Below are 23,523 nucleotides of genomic sequence, written 5' to 3'. Positions count from 1 at the left end.
GCAGAAGCAAAATGAGTGCAAAAATCAGCTACCATAAAGGTTAAGTGATGCCGTGCCTCAATCCCAGACAGCAGGAACGGCACAAAGAAGGTGCAAAACCCTTGACGAATACAACCCATTTGGTTTTCAAGAGTATTGCATAATGACAGGTAACAAGCAACAGGACTTTTTGCAATCAAACAATGTTCATACCAATATAATTTCCCTTTACTGTTTCCCTTTACTTTGCAGATAATTCATTCAGAGTGAGAGGTGCCTAACCCTTTCCGATTATTCCCTAAAAGTCCCCTTGTGAGTTTTTCCTCTAAGTCTTTCTCAGTCTGGGTTCCCAGTTACTTACTGAACGTGGTGGTTTAGTCGCTAAGTTGTGTCCAACTCTTGTGACCCCATGGACTGTGGCCCGCCAGGCTCCTCTGAGCATGGGATTCTCCAGCAAGAATACTGGAGTGGATTGCCATTTCCCTCTCCAGAGGAATCCTCCCCATCCAGGAATCGAACCCTGGTCTCCTGCATTACAGGCAGACTCTTCACCAACTGAGCTATGAGGGAAGCCCAAATGTCATGATAGGTTCTGAACAAATGGGTAAATGAACACATGGATGAATGAGTGAATGAATTAATGAATGAAAGCAATTTAGTTTTGGAACAAATATAACTTTCTTTTCCCAGAACTTTGTTTACCCCTCAGAGGTATTAGATGTAAACTGTGAATATTTTATGGAATTATAAACAGGTTCTGAGAAAAACTCAAATCTAAAAGGGTTATTTATTTTGTTATTAGACATATGCTCTTATATTATTCATATAAGAATAAAAAAACTTTAAGTCTCTTTATCACTTAGATACAGAGTCTAAAAACATCAAACGCATAGAAATAGAGTAGAAAAGTGATCGCCATGGGCTGGGGAGGAGGAAATAAGGAGACAATGGTAAGAGAGAACAAACTTCCATCTATAAGATGAATAAGTTCTGAGAATCTAATGTAAAACATGGTGACTACAGTTAACACTGTACTATACAACTGAAATTTGCTAAGAGTACATTAAACTATATAATTAAAACAACGATAAATATGGTGATGGATGTGTTAATTAACTAGATGGGGGAATCTTTTCACAATGTTATGTACGTGTAAGAGATCATTATGATAAACAGTGTAAATATCTTACCATTTTGTGTCAGTTATATCTCAATAAAACTGAGTTCCACAGGAACTTCTAACAAGAAGACTGGAGTTAAGAAAAGGCATAAGAGTTGGAGATCTTTTAAAAGGTCCAGAAATCATTAAGATAAACCCTATATTATCATTGTGGGATTGGATAACTTCATACAAGCACAATATGAAATACAAAAAGAGCCAAATTTTAAGCATTATATGTAAAGGGAGAATGGAAGAAGAGATGGCATTGGAAAAGGTTTAGAAGGAGCCAACAGACAGATGGGAGAACCAGAGAAGGTGGATTCTCAGGCACCAAGGGCACAGAGTGCTTCAAGCCATCTGTTACTTGAGAAAGAACAGCTTTTCCTAATGCATATAAAGGATTAGTGGGAGGGGAGGTCAAGGGAAGCAGAAGATGAAGCAGTTGTATTCATTTTCTAGGGTTCATGTAACAGTACAGTTGACCTTTGAGTAGGATGGGTTTGAACTACAAGGATCTGCTTATATACAGATTTTTTTTCAGTACACATACTAGTATGTTTATGATCTGTGGTTGGTTGACTCTGTGGATGTGGTATCCCATGGATATGGAGGGCTGACTGAGAGACTCAAGCACCCATAGATTTTGGTATCTGCAGGGGTATCTTGGAAGAACCAGTGCTCCATGGATTCTGAAGGACATGTGTACAAAAAACTCAGTGAATTGAACAACAGAAACTTATCCTCTCACAGTCCTGGAGGTTCAGTTCAATTCAGTTCAGTTGCTCAGTCCTGTCTGACTCTTTGAGACCCCATGAACCACAGCATGCCAAGCCTCCCTGTCCATCACCAACTCCCGGAGTTTACCCAAACCCATGTCCATTGAATCAGTGATGCCATGCAGCCATCTCATCCTCTGTCATCCCCTTCTCCTCCTGCCCTCAATCTTTCCCAGCATCAGGGTCTTTTCAAATGAGTCAGCTCTTCACATCAGGTGGCCAAAGTATTGGAGTTTCAGCTTCAACCTCAGTCCTTCCAATGAACACCCAGGTCTGATCTCCTTTAGGATGGACTGGTTGGATCTCCTTGCAGTCCAGGACTCTCAAGAGTCTTCTCCAACACCACAGTTCAAAAGCATCAATTCTTCAGCACTCAGCTTTCTTTATAGTCCAACTCTCACATCCATACATGACCACTGGAAAAACCATAGCCTTGACTAGATGGACCTTTGTTAGAAGTCTGATATCAAGGTGTCAACAGTATTGGTTCCTTCTCAGGGCTGTGAGGATATAATCTGTTTTAGGCATCTCTCTTGGCCATGTAGATGGCTATCTTCTCCTTTTGTCCCTTTATATCATCTTCTCTCTATGCATGTCTGCCTCTGTGTTCAAATTTCCCCTTTTGATAAGTCATATTGAATTAGGGCCCACTCTAATAACCTTATCTTAACCAATTACATAGGCAATAACTCTATTTCCAAATAAAATCACATTCTGAGAGAGCAGGGGTTAGGACTTCACTGTGTAAATGTTGGTGGACCTGATGCAACCTATCAGAATAGTCACAAAAAGGTGGAGTAGTGTCATAAAGGCTGAGCAGCAATGCTTGTTTTATATTTTGTGAGAGACTAAAATATAATAGAAACAAGAGAAGGAGTGACTGAATATGAGGTATTAAGAATGAAGAGAGATACAAAATGAAGAGGTTGGAAAGGTGGGGTTTAGAAGAATGGATAAAGGCTTAAATTTGGAAAAGTGAGGAATGAGAAATACATTTGGAGAAGAGAAGTAGAATAAGAGACAAAAAGAACAGGGAAGAAAAGAATCAAGAGGTTTCACTTTGTATGATTAAGTGACTGTGAAGTTAGGTAAAGGCTGGATGAGAATTTTAAGAGACTGAAAGATTCAAACTGGTTGTTATGGGGACAAAGCAGGGAATTAACAGCTAATAAAGTGCTTCCCTGGTGGCTCAGATGGTAAAGAAACTGCCTGTAATGCGGGAGACCTGGGTTTGATCCCTGGGTCAGGAAGATCCCCTGGAGAAGGGAATGGCTACCTACTCCAGTATTCTTGCCTCAAAAAATTCCATGGACAGAGGAGCCTGGCAGATTACAGTCCAGCAGGTATCAAAGAGTCAAACACGACTAAGTGACTAACTTTCACTTTCCCACTTTCAAAGAAAAGAATTTATAAGGTTGAATGATAATAGATCATTTACTTTTTAAATAGATCTAACCCAGAAAAAGTGTACTAACTGTTTCATCTTCTTTGAGAAGCAGGAAGATGGGTGATTCTTCTTTGAGAAGAAGAGAAAATGGGTGACTGAATTTACTTACAAATAGCCTTTTTCCATGCTGAATGGTATAAAGAGGGAAGACCAAAAAATGGTGAAAGGAAAGCAGAGTAGGATGAGAGCACTTTGGGTAACGCCATAAAAACAAGTGTGGCCACAGGAGTGGAAAGGTGAAGTGAAGGCCTTTGGAGTAAAGAATGTCACAGAAATCTAAGGTCACTGAACTGAATATCTCCAAATGGATGCTAAGTTAGCACAGAAAGATTATAACGATTTAAGGCGTGACTGTATTAAGACATGCTTCCCTGACAGCACCAGTGGTAAAGAATCTGCCTGCCAATGCTGGAGGTGCAGGTTCAATCCCTGGGTAAGAAGATCCCCTGGAGAAGGAAATGGTAACCCAATCCAGCATTCTTGGCTGGGAAATCCCATGGACAGAGGAGCCAGGTGGGCTTATAGTCCATGTGGTTGCAAAAGAGTTGGACATGTCTGAGCAGCTAAACAACAACATATTAAGACATAATAACATGGCTCCTCAGGTGTCCACCTCAAATAGATTCAACTTCATTATTATTACTATGATAGTAACATTACCTTGAGTTAGAATAGTAACTTTATGAAGCCATGCTTTGTGGAAATTTTTATTTAAGGGCTGACAAAAGACAAGAAGGAGAAGGACAAGGAAGAGTAGGAGAAGAAAAAAAAAGAACATATAGGAAGAATGTTTATAAAAGTCATAACCAAAAAAACCAGAAAAAAATTCTAAGCATTTAAACTTAATGAGCTGGTAAAGGTTTCATAAGAAGGTGACAGCCGGTAGGTTTGAACCTAGTGATCATAGAGTACAATATTCTTTATTTGCTTTCTTAATTCATCCCCTTAGATGGGCATAAACATTTCTGAGAAACTTTCTCAGTTAAATTTCCCTTGGAAATGAAAGTACACAGTTCACTGAGCTTTAAATTAACCCATAAGTTAAGGCTCACGTATGGTTACAAAGTGAAAAATCCCATCATTTTATAGATTTTCCCCATGCTTGCGGGCAAATTCAATACTCTTTATACATATTTTGCCTGCTAGTAATTAAATTGTTTCTAATTTATGTTCTGTGAAAAATGACATCTGCTTTTAATTGGGAAGTTCATTAAAAAATCAGACAAGTAAAACAAAGTATTCACTAAAATGAAGACAGAGGAATTGAAATGCACTAATGCAGGTGTCTCTACTGTTTGAAGATTCAGTTAATTTCTGCCTTGAGACCTTTCCGATTCAGACTCCATTTTATTTTTTAAATTAGATGAAACATTATAAAAGTAACAAACACTTCTTCATTTTGTAGACTTTCCTTATAATCATCAGAGATGATGTCAGCTGATTAACTGAAGCAATATATTTTTAGGTGGTTATACCATTTCTTTTGCATGCCTTCAGTAAAAGAATTTGGGGATGTAATTGAAGTTCAAATAGAAGAATAGTCAGCTTCTTTATTGAGGTTAATAAATACCACAGTGAGAAGAAAACAGCTAACAATGATTGTGAAATGCTTTGAGACAATTTGGACCACCTGGGAACTATAAATATATGAACTCTAGATATTTCTACACACTTCCTGAACCACCTAAGAGACCTACAAGCAGCTCCTTTTGTACAAAATAGTTCAGGAAAGTGCTATTTCTGTGGAAAGATTTCTATTTTTAAAAAGGAACAATCAAATTTTAAATGCTTCTCTTTTGATCTTCAATTACCGGAGTAATAAATGCAAGCAACAAAAATAAATCAGCTTTTAAGCTCAGAAATCATGTCCACACCTAAAGAAACACAAAGATTTATTTAGACTTACATCTTTCAAGTTCTTACAATGTCCCAATACTTCAACTCCATCACTTAAACTCCCTTTCTTTCTACTGCAGTTCTCTCCTTCATAACGTGTCACCCAAAGGGTAGTCCAGAGACCGACAGCATCAATATTACATTGAAATTTGTTAGAAATGCAGATACTCAAGTCTCAGCCCAGATCTCACAAATGACAATATGCATTTTAACATCCCTGGGTAATTCATGAATATACTTTAGTTTTAGTTTTAGCTGTGGTCTAAAATACAGTGAAAGAAAGTCTTTTTACCATTAGATAGATGGACAAGAGACAAATTATTATGGAAGGGGAAATTAACAGATTATACGACCTTATATATAGAAAATTTTAAGGTGTTCTAAGAAAAACTATTAGAGCTATTAAATTAATTCAGCAGAGTTTCAGGGTACAATATTAACACACAAAAATCACTGTCCCTCTATAGACTATAAATGAATAATTTGAAAAGGAAATGAAGAAAAACTTTCATTTACAATAGGATCAAAAAGAATAAAATACTTAAGAATAAATTTAAGGGGATGCAAGATCCATATGCTGAAAATGATTAGAAAAAAACAAACAAACAAAAAAAAACAACTACTGAAAAAGTTAAGAAGACCTAAATAAGTGGAAAGGTATCCTGTGGTCACAGATTAGAAAACCTAATGTTAAAAAGACAATACTCTCAAAGTTATCTACAAATTCCTATTAGAATTGCAATGGACTCTTTTTTAAGAATGGCAAAGTAGATTCTAACGTGTAGAACAGCAAAAGACCCTGAATTGCCATAACAATCTTTGAAAAGAACAAAGTTAGAGAACTCAGTTTCAAATCTTACTACAAAAACTACAGTAATAAAACAGTGTGGCACTGGCATAAGGGCAGACATATAGGTCAATGAAATAGAAGTCAGAGTTCAGAAATAAAACTATGCATTTGTGGCCAGTTAGTCTCAATAACACTGGAGTGGGTTGCCACTGCCTTCTCCACTGTGTGAAAGTGAAAAGTGCAAGTGAAGTCTCTCAATCGCGTCCTACTCGAAGCGACCCCATGGACTGCAGCCTACCAGGCTCCTCCATCCATGGGATTTTCTAGGCAAGAGTACTGGAGTGGGGTGCCATTGCCTTCTCCTGGAGAATCCCAGGGACGGCAGAGCCTGGTGGGCTGCCGTCTATGGGGTCGCACAGAGTCGGACACAACTGAAGCGACTTAGCAGCAGCAGCAGCGGTCTCAATAAGGGTGCCAAGACTATTCAATGGAGAAAGAATAGTCTCTTCAACAAATTGTGCTGGAATAACGATATCTGCATGTAAAGAATGGCCCTTTCTTTACATCATATATATAAATTAGCTCAAAATGGAGCAAAACCTAAATGTAAGTGCTAAAGCCACAAAATTATTAGAAAAAAAAAACACAGGAATAAATCTTCATGACCTTGGATCTGTCAATAGTTTCATAGCTTTGACATCAAAAGCAAAAGCAAGAAAATTAAAAATAGATTACCTGGACTTTCTCAAAATTAAAAACTTTTGTTCATCAAAGCACACTCCAGGCAAAGGGGATGAATAAACATTTCTTCAAAGAAGATATTCAAATGGTCATGAAAAGATCTTCAACATCACGAGTTTTTAGCTATTTGTTGTTTAGTCACTAAGTCATATCCAACTCTTTTGCGACCCCATGGACTGTAGCCTGCCCAGCTCCTCTGTCCATGGGATTTCCCAGGTAAGAATACTGGAGTGGGTTGCCAGTCCCTTCTCCAGGGGATCTTCCCAACCCAGGGATCAAACCCATGTCTCCTGCATTATCAGGCAATTCTTTACCACTGAACCACATATTAGCTATTAGGGAAATACAAATAAAAATACCGCAATTGGATAGTACTTCACATACACACACTAGGATGTCTACGCAAAAAATTTTTTTGACATAAGAACAAGATCATAAAGTAAGTTTTGGCAAGGATGCGAGGTTTAAAGCGCTGTACATGGTGGGGACTGTACATGTGTTCCCATGATGGTGGGAACACAAAACGGTGCAGCTGCTATGTAAAATAGTATAGTGATTCCTCAACAAATTAAATGTAGTATATTTATACCGTAGATTATTCCATCATAAAAAGTAATAATGCATCAATACAGGCTACAATATGGATGGACCTTGAAAACATACTAACAAAGAAATCAGACACAAAAGGCCATTTGTATGATTCCAATTATGACATATCCAGAAAAAGTAAGTCCATGGAAAGTTGATTAATGATCATCAGGGGCAGGCGAAGAGAGGAATAAATTGTTTAATGGGTATGGTGTTCCTCTTTAGGGCCATAGAAATATTCTGTAGCTAGATAACGGGACAGTTACACAACATTGTGAATTTACTAAATGTCACTAAAGGTAAGATTTTGTTATATTTATTTTATCATCTTTTTTTATCATGTTGTGCTTGTGTGAGGCATCATGCTAAGTACTAGTGTATGAGAATACAACTAATACTCAATATATAACACCTGCATGAATTAGGTACAGTTATTACCCTCTTTCACAAAAGGGGGAACTTGGGTTCACATATATTAGAAATTTGCCCCAGAGTGTATCAGAAGTAAGCAGAAATGCTAGGCTTTAACTCTAGGCCCTGCGAGTGTACCATTCACTCCAGGGCCATATTTTGAGATACTATGCATTGCTACCTCAATAATATATGCTGTATCTACACAGTTTAGTAATAAGCAATCATTAAGAAGCATACTTGAAATATGCATTTGAATAGAGAAATGCTTATGAGATAATGTTAATTGAAAAAACCACACTGCAAAACAACAGATACACAATTTTGCATATAGACACACATACAGTGTATACACGCACAGATACATATACAAGTTTGGAATACTCAGTTTTTTAATATGTTTTATATCGCCTTCTCATTTACATTTACATACACACACTATGAGTGATTTTAATTTTCTCTAGTTTTCAGTTCAGTTCAGTCGCTCAGTCGTGTCCGACTCTTTGCAACCCCATGAACCGCAGCACGCCAGGCCTCTCTGTCCATCACCAACTCCCAGAGTCCACCCAAACCCATGTCCGTTGAGTCAGTGATGCCATCCAACCATCTCATCCTCTGTCGTCCCCTTCTCCTCCTGCCCCCAATCTTTCCCAGCATCAGGGTCTTTTCCAATGAGTCAGCACTTTGCATCAGGTGGCCAAAGTATTGGAATTTCAGTTTCAACCTCAGTCCTTCCAATGAACACCCAGGACTGATCTCCTTTAGGATGGACTGGTTTTAGGTATTTCTAATTTTTCCAAAATAAGAGTGTATTATGTAGTCAGAAAAATAAAACAGTAAACATAGATTTAAGGAGCCACATTCTTGAGGTGGTTCTATTGATGACAATAATGTGCTTAAATTATTCAAATAAGTTTGCAAGAGACTCTGCTTTACTTCCTTATCTCATAGTTATAAATATTTTGTAGCTTTAAGCTTGACTTTTTCCTCTTAACAAACTTTCTGTGGGACCTAAGCACTGATATTTTTTTTAAATCTCCAAATAATATTATTTGAAGGAACTTGATTGAGGCCAAGATCACAAATCCAATTTATGAAATCACTCAGCAACAGCTGGAAAATATTTTCAATGACTTGGAAAATTGGATTAGATGATGAATCATGGAAGACAGTTTTAATCTTGAAGTTGAGAAATGTGAATTCTACTATATTAAAACATTGAAGATGATGTTTCTTTATACCATTTTCAGATTGTTTCCCTTATAAACTTCAAAGACTACTTGGTAATCAAGGACTTTATCAATAATATATACTCACCTATGAAAATTAAGGGTTTCCTGGTGGCTCAGTGGTAAAGAAACTGACTGCCAATGCAGGAGATGCAGGTTTGGTCCCTGGGTCAGGAAGATTCTCTGGGGAAGGAAATATCAACCTGCTCCAGTATTCTTGCTAGGATAATCCCATGTACAGAGGAATCTGGTGGGCTACCATCCATGAGGTCACAGACAGACATGACTTAGCAACTGAGTATGCATACATGAAAATTAATGAGAATATGAACATACATGAAATATATGGGAAAATTCTCTAAGTCAGTGTCTCAAACTTGAGACTTTGCACATCTAATGATTTCCAGATGCAGCTGTCTAGTAACCACACCCTACATAAGGCTTTACGTGGTCTCCTTTAAGCCTTTAAAATAGTCATTCATAACTCCCCTCTCAAAAGACATTATATCCCACCTACAATTATTCTCATTCAAACTTAAGTTTCCTGAGACATTTTTGCCTTCAGCATCACTTCCTTCCATTCTTATCATTCAGATTTTTTCCAAGGTAATCTAAAATTCAAATTGGTTTAAGCTACTACTCCACTTACATTGTATCTCATTGCTCATCTGGTCTCCAGCACAAATGCTTACAAGGGAAGGTATATAATGTAAACAACGGAAGCAAAGGCAGGAGAGGAGGTCAATGAGGAATGGTGGGGACTAAGGCAAACTGAAGCACACATTCCTTTCTAAAGGAAATAGCTATTGCTGGGCTCCAGCCAAGAGTTGCTATGTCTATGTGAAAAGATGAACTTGACATTACCAGGTCTTCCATTTTTTAGAAGGAGCAGGAAATCTGGATTTCATTTTTGATAAAAACATCATTATCTTAAGATTGGTAGTGAATTTTTAAAAATCCTGATCCCCCAAACAAACTACATAAAATCTCCAGGCATGAGATCCAGATGCCAGTATTTTTTCAAAGCCCTTGTGTAAAGTAATTCTAATGTGTACCAACTGCAAAGAGCCTGAACTGAAGTAAGAGTGGACACTATAAAATTTGGGGATTTATAGTCCACCATGGTGGTATGAAAATGACTTTAAATTGAAGATAGCTAAACACTTAGCAGCCGCAGAAATAAGTATCACCTAAACTTAAGTGAAACCTCCTATACAGCTTCCAATGACCCCTTCCCAGGCAGTTTTCTGATTAAAAGAAGACTGACACTGTGCTCAGGAAGTATGAGTTCAGCTGCCACAAACCTTCCCTCGGGATACCCCTAGCCAGGAAGAAGACAGACTGCTCATCTACCATCAAGAAGCCAAATAAAATCTTCCATATTCTCCCACTGAAGCCCTAAAAACTTTTCTTTTGAAAAATTGATCTTTGTAAAACTTTACTTTGGGCTATTTCATGAGTTTTCCATTACTGGAACCTCCCATGTACACTATGTGAAAATAAATCTTGTCTTTACTCCTGTTAATCTGTCTATTTTCAGCTAATTTGCCGGGCCCTAAACCCTGGACCCAAACTGGAAAAGGTTTCCTCCCAACAGAAGCAAATGTTGGTTGCTGAAGGCAGTTCTTGGATAAACATTATTTCTGATGTATAGAAGAAGGAATGTTTATGTCTTCTCAAAGTAGACAATAACAAAGTGTTTCTTAATATATTAGTTTAATACCCCCTACAAACAACTCTGAGCTCCAGACTTTGAATTCAAGCCTTGAGGCACCAAACTGATACAGGATAAAATCTAAGCATATTTAAGGTGCTTAACCAAAGGGTGGTTTATAATCATCCATGCCTGCTATTTCTTAACCTGTTCCATATGTAAAAGGAAAATATTTTTCATGTTTAAAGAAAGTATAATTTAATACTCATAGTTAAAATTACTCACAGTTAAAAGTTGTATTAGAATTTTTTTGAGTTCATTTCTTTCAGTACAGTATAAATAAAGTTTATTAAAAGATTTGAAAGTTGTCATATTTTGTATTTGAATGCATTCCAGTAAGCAATGAGAGAGGAATTTTGAATGTTTATTTAAAAGGAAAATACTGAGTAGACTAACAAGCAATACAGAACAACTCACTGCTGTCTGACTTAGCTGTCGGAGCAGAAACACCTACTTTCCTTCGTGTTACCAGATTATCTATATGTGGTTCATTAATGAATCCGCAGCTTGAGGCCTTATGTCTATGTTAAATCTCCTTTGAAAGAAACACTCCCCCTTCTTATCCTTATACCCACACTCAAAAAAAAAAAAAAAAAAAAAGAAAAAGAAAATTCAAGTGTAATATTCTACTTACTGTGTAAGGACATAAAAAATTGGATTCCTCCTCCAAGAATGAGGAATGTCATCGTTAAAAACCACAGATATAAATTATTTGGATGTTTACACCATGGATGGGAGAGGAAACATTTTTGGAGGCACTACTAAAATGGGGGCACCTTCACAAATATCTTCTAATTGAATTATTCATGGCTCTTCCTTACAGGTGGGGAAGGTGAGGCTGAGAGAGGTCAAGTGTACCCAAGACTGCACAGTGAATGACAGCAGGAATTCAGACTTGTTTTTTCCTATGTAAATGCAACCCGATATATAACTAATATATAACTAATCTTTATTTTTAGAAAACATGCTAGCACAGGTAGGAAGAGTTAGTAAAGAAGGCTAAGGAAAATGTTTGGCCAGCAAATGTCTCTGCTGCTGCTGCTAAGTCGCTTCAGTCGTGTCCGACTCTGTGTGACCCCAGAGACGGCAGCCCACCAGGCTCCCCCATCCCTGGGATTCTCCAGGCAAGAGTACTGGAGTGGGGTGCCATTGCCTTCTCCAATCAAAGGTCTCTAGGTCCTTTCAAAAATCTGAATGTTGTAAACAGGACCAGCATTATGGGTTAAGTGACCTGTGCCACACAGCAACATTTGTTTATAAGGCCCCATGCTTGGTTTAATACTCTGCTGCTGCTATATTGAAATCTCAGTAACTTTTTGAGAAAAGCTTCCATATTTCCATTTTAAACTGGATCCTACAAATTATGTAGCTTTTCCTTACTGAAAAGGCTGACAAAGCAAAGGTAAAGTTTATAGAGAAGAACCTTCCTTGAGGGGTTAGTTCTCAGTGTCAGGGCCACATGGCTTTCTGGAGTAGTGTAAGGTCAGATGCCTTAGACAGGAGATATTCTAGGGAACAACTTTCTCGGTGTGATGCTTTCTCTCCCCACCTGCCTGGTCATTGTTTGTCAATGTACCTTTTCAGGAAAGAAAATCAGAGCCCCAACCCAGTACCAATCAGAGGAGATCAACAGGAAAGGACTGGACTCTGACAGGTGGACAGCTAATATATAAAAGAGAAGCAACCTGAGTCTTTCTTGGTGTGCCCTCTTCAACTCTCCATCAGGTAAGCTGGGAAGGATATGGGAAATGGGTCTTTGAAACAAAGCAGGGTTCAGCGTCCAATCAGTGGGAGGTCCTCCTAGGAGTCCCCTCCTTTGTGTGTGTCTGGGGTAAAGGAACCAGACACAAACCAGAAACGGTAGAGCCCTAATACTAACAACAAGCTCTCAGAGGCATCTCCTTGTACCCTGAAGCCAATTCACCCAGAAAAGGACAAGCTGGAGCATTGGCTTTCACACCTCCCACGCCTTACCAGGTGAAGCTGCTGATATCCCAAGGGAATATTAACCCATAGGGGAAAATAACACCTGATGCACAAACTACACACGGAAATACCTGAGTATGAGAACCAAGAAGTAATGCACTGGACAGACCAAAAATTTAATATATGAATAAAGCACACATTAGGATATAAAGAACGATATTAGATAGATGAAGCAGGAAAAAAAAAATTATGAAGCAGAATCCGTGTGAGGGATTGGTCATAAAAAACCTAACAGCTGAAGTGAAGAAGTCAGCAGAAGAGTTGACCAGCAAGGAGTTCAGTAGAAGGGTCAGTGGACTAGAAGATCAAGTATTGTAAGGAATAAAGAAATGGAAGGCAACCAACATTATGAAGGGTAGAATTAAGACATCAGTATCTATGTTCCAGGACTTTTGAAAGTTATGCTGTATCTAGCAATCACCCTAGTGAAGATCACAAAGAATTACGTAAGTTAGAAGCAACCAGTGTGGTGGAAGGAAACACAAGAAATCTATGCCTTAATACAATTCATGCAGGTTGAAAACATGTAACTCTGTATATATTTTAAGAATGGGAATATGTCTAAAGACATAGACTGTTAGAGTAGATGCCTATGAGAATGGGGATGTGGGGAAGATAAAGATTAAGGGAAAATAATAAAATAAACCAAGAAGCCAACCCTGAGATGAATTAGAGTTTATGTAACTCTATGCTGAGGACCAAACACTTAAAAATAAATACATAAAGATAAGGATGGCTGTAGGTCAAAGGAGGCTAAGTCACTATTAAAAGTCACTAGAGAATCACAGAAATGCACTAAAAGGATGTTTCTTTCTTCTGGAAAGAGGGTTTAAAAAGCAGACATGAATCAAACACCCTTTTTAAATACCAGACACTGTTCTAGGTGCTGGGAATACCAAGATGACGAAGATGCTATCTCCACGTTTAAGAAATGTGGCTGTTTTTCCCGTCTAGTCCATCATTTCAACCATCTCTGAAAACGTGTTTTTCATGTTACTTTAAATTTAATAAGCATAATAGTTACTGTAATTTAAATCCTGTCTCTTTTATAAAACTAAAACTTAAAAGGAGTTTTAAGGTTATCTAGGACCACCTTCTGTGGCCTCAGAATACTCTTGTATTTTTCATCCAGCGAAGTTTACTTCTCTGTAAAGACCACGCCCTGTTAGCATGTCTTCTCTAGGGAATGGCCATGGGTAAGGATGGCCTCTGAAACAGTTGCCCTGGGTCTACTGTCTCTGGACTGAACATTGCCAAGACCTTTAACTCTCATCACAGACAAATTGGTCTATCATTGTTTTCCCTTATTCTATCTTATTTAGGAATGATCACCCTTGCCTAACCAACCATCGTTACTCCGTTCATCTGCTCAAATCCCTTCCTCTGAAAGGCCATCCTGGGTCACCCTGGGACAGTGTCACTCCCCCTTCTGCATCTACACTGACGGGGTCTTTTTCAGCCCACGTGACACAGGGACCTCTGCTGTCTTGAATAACCAGTTATCTTGCCATTGGATTATCTAGTGTCACAAACTGATGACCATTGTCATCAATTTTTATCAACAAGTTATGTTTGAGCTTTCATCTCTAAACAGACATTCAATGTTTGAAAGTCTTTAAAGATGCCATTGAGATCAGGGGTTCCAAAGGCCAGCCCACAGTTGAAGGAAAATCTTACAACATATGGAATGCTTCGTAGGAAGTAATAAAACAGCAATTCCCAGAAAACATTTTTTTTTTTTTTTTTTAGAAAATAACTTTATTTACAAGGATGCTTTAGAAAAAGAGGTTTCTCTGCCTCAGTTTCCAAAACCAGTTTGGCCCAAAAACTACTCACTGAGTATATGGAGTAATACTCAGCTTCTGTATGATATCTATAACTGCCTCCTGAGTGGCTCAGGACCCTGAAAAGAAGTAGTCAACTTGTCTGAAACAAGGAGGAGCTTATATTCTGAAAGTCCATTTATAGTAGAGTGAAAACAGTGAATACTTTAATCAGTATTCAAGATTTAGAGAACTTTCTGTTATTAATATCTTGGGTAGTTGATAGTTGTAGGTACAGCTAAGTCATGAAGCTCTGGAATACAATGGGCCAACCCTACTAGGCAATGGTTGAAAATAACGATGTCAAAACAATACATTTTTACATGTTTGGGAGGATGGGTTTGGAAGGGTGGTGGGAGAGGAAGCAGCAGATTGTGTTTACCTAGAACAGGTTTTTTTTTTTTTTTTTAACCAAAATGGAGCACCAGAAAACTTAGAAAATCTTTACAGACTCTCATATGTACAAATAAGTCAATTTCCAAACAACAAAGACTCAATGGCGAGAGGAACACTGCTAGAGGTTGCTCTGCTCCTCCTGCTCTCAACGCTTGATGGTTCCATTTTACACATCTAAGCACCTCCAAGTGCTTGCCTGACTGGTAGCAATTACTTTTTGCAAAACTAAGAACATGAAACAAGTTAAGGAAAATACAAATGCGAACAGCAAGCAAATTATACAAAACCAGTTTTTACTACTCCACTATATTACCCATAGAAGTGTATTCAAGAGAAGTCCATGCAGTTTTCAGTTATTTTTTTTAATGAGTCTCTTACCTTTGCTTTTATTATCAGCTCCTCATGCTTATGAATAAGCTCCTCATTGTCTGAAAGAGATGTACCTAGACCTTGTTCCTCTAAATCTCTTATAGTTTTCTGAAACCAACATGTGACCTGGGTAAGAAGCAACAAAGAGAGGTCAAATTTCAGATATTAGAATAAATGAATCAAAATTCTCCATGTTTTTAAAACAAACTACTTCAATTTTTTTAATATAAACTCATGTGTTTCATTAATATGATCAGGTTTTTTCTTCATTTCAATCTTTTCATTTCATTTTTCTTCATTTCAGTCTCTACATGCTTAAGAGAAAAAACAAAATAATACCCCCAAATTATAAAAACAGCATATCATTTCACTGGATCACATAGCATGAAGAAAATAATTTAAATTCAAAATCTCCTAACAAACAAGAACCAAAATAGATCCCACACAGTCTATAAACCATGCATTCTTTTAGACTATAAACCTTCTTTTCTGTATAAGATGATCAATCTGAGTATAGTTACATTGTTAAGTGAAGATATGAAATAGCATTTGTAGAATTATATTTCTACTATTAGAAGACAATGTACAAATACTTAGTTTGCTACAACTCCTGAATATCTATATCCAAAAAAATGAATGGAGAAGCTACTAAAGTTCCATAGACCTTATAAATAGCTAAGGACATAACTTACAATCCCTTAGACTTGATTTACAGTACGCATCTTACAAGTGTTTAAACAACAAATAAAAGACATAAAAGAAGCTGCATTTTTTAAGAATGATCATATAAGTTGACATGAGACTGATAAAAAAAATTCCCTGATAGCTCAGTTGGTAAAGAATACACCTGCAATGCAGGAGACCCCAGTTCGATTCCTGGGTCGGGAAGATCTGCTAGACAAGGGATAGGCAATATAAACCAGTCAGTGCTAAAGGAAATCAGTCCTGAATATTCTTTGGAAGGACTGATGCTGAGGCTGAAGCTTCAATACTTTGGCCACCTGATGTGAAGAACTGATTCATTGTAAAAGACTCTGATGATGGGAAAGACTGAAGGCAAGAGGAGAAGGGGACAACACAGGATGAGATGGTTGGATGGCATCACTGACTCAATAGACACGAGTTTGAGCAAGCTCCGGGAGTTGGTGAAGGACAGGGAAGCCTGGCGTGCTGCAGTCCATGGGGTCGCAAAGAGTTGGACACGACTGAGTGACTGAACTGAACTGAGACCAATAACATGTGGCTCCAGGATACAGATTCCTTGTCCCAGTGAAAGGAGAGTTGGATTTTTACTCTCAAATCTTATACAGCATTATTCTTATGATCACATCGTAGCTACTGATTCCTAAGATCCCACTAGCTAGATAGTTTGCTAGCTGTTTTCTGGGCATCATCTCTTTGTCTCTCAACAACTCTGTAACAAGTATGATACTATATTGACCTTGCAGAGATAAACAGAGGTTAAGCAACTTATCCAGGGCCAATAGTAAATGGCAGAGCTAGGATTTGTCCCCAAACCTATATTATTCCAAAGTCCATGCTCTTTCCACTGTGCCCTGTTGTTATCGTCAGGTAACAGAAAGTCTTTGGTCATCAGAGGAAATTACTTCACATTTGCGAAATGAATCCCAGCAGCCCACTCCAAGTGGTGGGCATTGTCCAGAATATACACTGTGTCTTTCTTCAGCCTACTTTATCTTGACTGCAGCAGCCTCAGGATTTATCTGTATTTTTATAACATGGAGGAATGTGGCCAGGGAGAAAGCTAGGTTAGTCCTGAAGTCCTGAAGGTCCACACAATAAACATATACCCCCCCACACACACATACGTACACACTACAGAGAAGTCAAGTTAGGGATTACATAGGATAATACCCTCCATTACTGTTACAGGGCTGATAACATCACACAGCTAGACCTATACTTGGCATAGATCTAGACCAAGTATATAGATGCTTGGTATAAGTGTTGGCTGTCTAGACCAAGACTTAGCATTTTCCAGCATGGAATAAGCAGTCAAGTGGGCAGCAAGAGGGTTTCTCCAGCTTTCTGCTAACAGGAAACCCTTGTTAACCAGCATTTTAGGCTAGTGTCAGTGCAAGGAAAAGACTGATAGTGACCCTGAAGCAGTTTCCATGTGAAGTCTGCCTCATTCTCTTCAGAATATTTGGTACTCTGTGCATAATACAGCCATTAGCCAGTGCCTATATCTAAAGTACCACGTTTATGTGTTTATAACTCTCTGAAGGTGGTTTGTCTTTCTGGCAGCCCAGAAATTAGACCTAAATGATATGTATTGCATGCATATTAGAACCCTTGGAGAGTATTTTATCAAGAGCTACCAAATCTGTACATTAATTTATTAAATTACATTAAAAATCTCACAAAAGATGCTATAGGCCTGCATAAAAACAAAAAAAAGGGATGATTTAAGGGTTTTATCAAAGAAAAATGGCTCATGAATATAACTAACTTTCAGAAATCCTTTATTTTATTAAGTGCCAGGAGTGAGCTTCATCTATTTTTATCTAAAGTAGTAGGAACTCAGAAATCTGAAGAATGCTTTAATAGGGAAAGTTAATACAGAATCTGAGTGAAGAAAACATGGGGGCAAACAGGTGCTCACTAATCTCTAAAAACAGGTGAGAAGTCTGATCCCTCAGATAATCCTGTTCGATTTTGTGAGTCAAAGATTTGTCATCTAACACATGTCAACCGTGATGAATGCCAGGAAGGAGTCAGTTATTTTGATTTTTTAAGGTATCTTCTGACATCATCCCCTAGATTTGGCAAATACTATTTTAACCTCCAAAGGATACTACTCCTTTGGGCATGCCCATACATATTTCCTATAAGAGAATGTAGTTCAAGATCTACAGTGGTATTCCATATATCCTGGTCATACACCTGCCTAACAAAGCATACCAAGTCTCTAGGGCTATACATTTTTACTACCTAAATGCACCCTGGGAAGAAACTTGAAAATGAAGTGGCATAACACTCAGAAGAAAATGGTTCATCATGGGGGTGTTAAATCTCATCATGAGGCAGTCACACACATGAGCAGCATCTTAGATCAGATTTACTTTATGTGCTGTGAGATGCACACAGAATAGATTGAGTCTTTCTGATGAAAAAGCTAGACAACCCAAATAACTGACAGCATGTCAACCATAATGTAAATCAGTCATTGTATCATCCTGTGCGTAGCGACTGCAGACAGCTGCATAGATACTCCAAGAACATTTTTTATAAGCATTAGATTATATCAGCAGTTATCCCAAAGCCTGAGTGATAAGGACACTAAATGATGCATCAGGACATTCTTTGAACATGGGCCCTGCAAAAGGATAAAAACCATGAGTTGAGAGCTGGAAACATGTGGAAAGAAAGAAAGAACAAAAATTCAGAGTGTGCACCGGGCATTGGTTCTGGGTGATGATGGACTAAGGGGGAAAATGAGAATATTGTTCCTTTCTCTTCCCGGTTCTTACCTTTTAGATTGATCTAAGTGATGTGTTTGTGGTCATCTCACCTGTCTGACATGAGATTCTAAGTACTCAGTGCTCAGAGGATGTATAACTAAGGTGGAGAAGGAGTGGGGTAGATTTTTTTGCAGAGGGGAGGTGGGGATTGGAAAGAAACACCTACCAGAGGGTGAAGGAAGACAGAGTGAAGAGGAAGGGACATCAACAAAGATGCACAGAAAGAGCAATCAGGGATGTTCAGTAAAAACCAAGGGGTTCCTTGGAAGTTAAATAGAGATACCAGGAAAACTCAGTCAAATGGTACAGACCTGCGTTGTCCTAAACAAGTAGCTACTAACCACACATGGCTATTGAGTACTTGGAATGTGACAAACTCAAATTGAGATATGCTCTAAGTATAAAATGCACAAATGATTTCATATAGTTAGTATAAAAAATAATGAAAATATATTGTTAAGAATGTTAATATTGCTTCAATGCTGAACTACTATTTTAGATATGTTGGATTAAACAAAATGTGTTCTTGCTTTTCACTTTTTTACGTGTGTGTGTGTGTGCAGGCTCAGTCACTTCAGTTGTGTCCAACTCTTTGTGACCCTATCAACTGTAGCCCGCCAGGCTCCTCTGTCCATGGGATTCTCCAGGCAAGAATACTGGTGTGGGGTGCCATGCCCTCCTCCAGGGGATCTTCCTGACCCAGGGATCGAATCTATGTCTCCTGTATCGCAGGTAGATGCTTTATCATTGTGCCACCGGAGAAGCCCATTTTTACATGGCTTTTTACCTTTTTTCACTTTTCAATGTAGCTAAGAGAATTAAAAAAATCACATTTATGGCTTATATTGTATTTCTTATTGGATGGTTCTATAATTTAAGGGTATTCAGAATATCCTTAATCTGTTAAATGTAGATCTAAGGACTAAGTATCACAGACAATTTAAAATAGCAGAATCAAGAGAACAGTGGGATGAGATACTGGTTGGTAAACATGAATGGGTCACTGAGTAGGGGTGAGGCAGTAAAACTAATGACTCTTTTGAAGAAGTTTATTGGCTAAGGAAAGGGGGGCTCAGACAACAGCTTTGAGGAAAGCAGAGGTAACGTAACAGATGGGTTCTTCCCAACTTTTTTTTATTTGATTAGATGAGATGTAAGCATTTCAGTCTGGGGAACTGAAGATGCGTTAAGCAGAACTGAGGCAGGAATGTACCAGAAAGAGTGGGAAGTTTGGGAGAGAACACTACTGAACTTATCAGCTTTGGGCAAGGAAAGGCTAGTTTTTGCAATATTGAATAACCCAGTCTCACCTTGAGCCCTGCTGGGAGATAAGAATGAGGAAAGAGAGTGGACAGGGCCTTCCCAGATCAGGGTCAGGTATTATTCCAGGCAGGTCTCGGATTTTCTCGAGCAATCTTTACACCTCCTACAAAGGAGACAGTTGCTTTTTCAATAGATAAATAGGGTAAGCAAGTCATTCAAGGTCACACAGGCAACAAGAGGAGAGTCCCACAGCGTGAGGCAGAAGGGCTGTGGTCAGAGAGTTCCCTTCACCACATCTGTCTGGAGAACCGAAATCCAGAGAAGAGGGAATGGTTCTTATTAGGCTATGTTTATGAATGTTCTTAAGAGAAAACCAAAATGCAATACTATAGTTACAGAGTTTAATTCTAATATGGAAGTAAGTCCTGTGAATAATCACGGGGCCTCAATGGAAACGCCGCGTTAGAGAGAACGGACATGGGGGCCAGGCATGCCAGAAGCACTGCCTCAGGGGAAGAGCCTGATGAGGATAAACTGAGAATCCCCTTACCCAACAGCACACTCCAAAGTCAGGACTGAAACACTGGGAACAAAAGCAATAGAAAAATGCTCTGTCAAGGACAAACAACTCAGGTGGCAAGAAGGTGAACTTTTGCTACACTCAAAGCTAGGCATCACATGACCATAAACTTTCCTGGTCTCTTTTTCTGTACTTGGTTCTACAATCCAAAGTCAGATCTTATTTTTTTGATCTTTGTTTAAAACTATGCTGGAGGAGCCACGCTAGCAATAAGCAATTCAAACATCTTAACAGAAATGCTTAAGGGAAGATGAAAATCTCTCCAAAGTCCTTTCATTTTCTTTTCCACGTGCAGAACAGTTTTTGTCAAATAACAAGCTACTGTTAGAAACAAAAAACTGATAAAGGAGGGAAAAGGCATCAATTACATATCTTATTCAACTCAAGATGTTCTGACAGTCTTTCTATTATCAAAAAAAAGGTGGTTTCAGCTATGGTTGATGGCCACAGGTGACAGTTCTAATGTCTGGTTTGATCCTGAAGACATGCTAGTATTATAACAACCATTTTAGCTTCCACAAGGTTTTGTTCTTTTCCTTTTTTACAGTAGGGAAACCAGTTGCTATTATTTTGTATTAGGCAATCTCATCAAATGTGCTCTGTATATAGCTAGGCAATAACCAGACTTCAAATATCCATTAGCTCCATTAGGAGATAATACATATTAGAGGGGGGTTCCCTTGTGGCTCAAATGGTAAAGAATCCACCTGCAATGCGAGAGACCTAGATTCGATCGCTAGGTCAGGAGGACCCCCTGAAAAAGGAAATGGCATGAAATTTTTGTCTTTGATGTTTGTATTTGAGGGCTCAGAAGCAGGGAAAGAAAGAATTTCCTGCCCAAAATGTGGCTTGGGATGTATTCTGGGACTGATCTAATTATTGGCTTGTTATTATTTGGACTTCATCTCAGATTCTAGGAGCACAAAGCTCACAATCTTCTTGTGTGGAACTTGGAAGCCCTCCATGAATTACTGAAGTCAACTGGAAGGCATTAGCATCTCCTCAACAAATTATCAAATCCCAGTATTCCCTACTGATGGGCAGTAGGAAAGCTAAAATACATTGCTTGTCTTGAGGCAAAATTTCTGTTACTTCAACAGCTTCGCAGATAATCTATCTCCCTGTCTGGAATCATAATTTTATGTATTTAATTATTCTGACTTGTGCTAACATATCTGTCTTCTGATTATTTTGACTTATGTTAATGTATCACTTCTCTTGTCACATCTATATTTCAAGAAAAATGACATTAAGGACTTCTTCTTTTCCCAAGATTGCCCTCAACTCTTGTTTGTGTTTAGGCAGTTTCTTAACTTCCAACTACTAAAACAGTGGAAACTATTTAATCCAACAAATAAAATCAATACAGTGGTAGTTTCTGGACCTAAATTCTATTTCTAGCATTAACTCTGAGCCATTAAGAAGAATCCTACCAGCAGCAGAAGGAAGTCTTTTTTTCAAGAAAGGAAACAGAGACCCAGCCCAGTGTCTGAGTAATGTGCATCTCTGCCTAAGATATCTAGGGTGTGATTTTCCCAGTACAATTTAGTTCCCACCCTAAATGATCTGGAGCCATTTGCTGTATATGTGCATATGAGAAAGAGAAAGAGAGAGAGAGAGAGAGAGAGAGAAGGGAGAAGAACATACAGGTCTACTTGGGAGTAAGACCGAAGTTTGACATTTTCATATTATCATCCCAGATCCTAGGTCATGCAACTGATGGAGTTCACAATGAAGCTCTGGCCGAAACACTGGGTTGTCGGGAAAAAGGGAGAGTCAGAAACTATCACACAAACAGATAAACAACTATTACATTTTAAAGTGTGTTTTATCCTTTTAAAGTGTGCTTAGTTTGTTTGCTTATGAGTCACCCTATAAAAAGCACTAATATTAACCAGGCTTCTTTGTATCTCTGGGAACCATGTACATGAGGATGGAGGAGACTGAGTTCTACTCCCCGCACGGTATGAAGCAGCAGTGGTGTTGAGAAAAGGAAAGCCAACAGTTTCCAGCACCAGAGGCAGGGGGAAAAAAAGGGCTCAGGGTGCTGGAAAGATACAGGCACACAGCTTAAGGAGAGGCCGCTAACCTGGATATACAATGGAAAGAGGCATGCAATGGGAGCCATGCGGAGCTTTTTCTAGGTAGCATACACAGGAAACAGCTATGTCAGCAGTCTTATCACGGGTGAGAATGTAATTTAGTCACAGTGCATGTCACCCAATCCTCTTACCAACCTTAAGTAATGGTGTCTAATTAAAATGCTGTGAAGCCATCAGTCCAACTGAACGGAATATTGAGGACAAAAACCAAGTTTGATGAAAATGTAATCAATTACAACAGGTATAAATGAGCTAAAGAAATTGTGAAAGTGTGGAGAAAGGGAGAGGAAAATTGATTTTTAACCTAATTTTACAAACAAAGTTGAGCTTTCGAATAAAATAGTCTGGATACTAAGCCATGAAATGGCATTTATTCACCCTCCACATAATTTTAGAAACCTGAGATTATTGAGTGATTTAGAAAACTGGTACGGGACCTGGCTAATTCGGTGATTATCCAGTAAAGCTCAGAAAGTAATCATCAAAAGATGTAGTGACATGCTGAACATGTGGACATTTATTGAGCACTGACATATATCAAGCGGTGCTCCAAGAATTTTTACGTATATACTCTTGTTTATTTCTGTAACAAATTTATAAATAGATATTGTTATTATTCCCAATTTATAGAAAAGGAAACTGAGGCACAGAGACTGAGTAACTTGTCCAAAGTCATATCATAAGTAAATGTGAAATTTGGAATTGCTATCCACACCCTCTGTACCAGAGTCCCTCTGTTACTACATTTGACAGGCAATGCCATTGAAAGTAATAGTGGGAACATGC

General features: G+C 38.4%; 1 protein-coding gene across 4 annotated transcripts in view; it reads right to left on the bottom strand.

The window, feature by feature from the left end:
• The window catches only part of CCDC141 (coiled-coil domain containing 141), a 213,874-nt gene that overhangs the window by 106,972 nt on the left and 83,379 nt on the right, over window positions 1–23,523 (bottom strand). For all 4 annotated transcript variants that reach the window (XR_008711769.1, XM_055572073.1, XM_055572074.1 and 1 more), the window contains exon 6: window positions 15,317–15,433. Coding sequence is in view for 3 of the 4 variants with exons in the window: in XM_055572073.1 (XP_055428048.1) it covers window positions 15,317–15,433 (117 nt within the window). In the remaining variant the exon portion in view is untranslated. The remainder of the gene's footprint in view (window positions 1–15,316; window positions 15,434–23,523) is intronic.

Source organism: Bubalus kerabau, chromosome 3 (genome assembly GCF_029407905.1).
Source record: "Bubalus kerabau isolate K-KA32 ecotype Philippines breed swamp buffalo chromosome 3, PCC_UOA_SB_1v2, whole genome shotgun sequence".
Classification (NCBI taxonomy): domain Eukaryota; kingdom Metazoa; phylum Chordata; class Mammalia; order Artiodactyla; family Bovidae; genus Bubalus; species Bubalus kerabau.
This window is presented reverse-complemented; position numbering and strand designations above follow the sequence as displayed.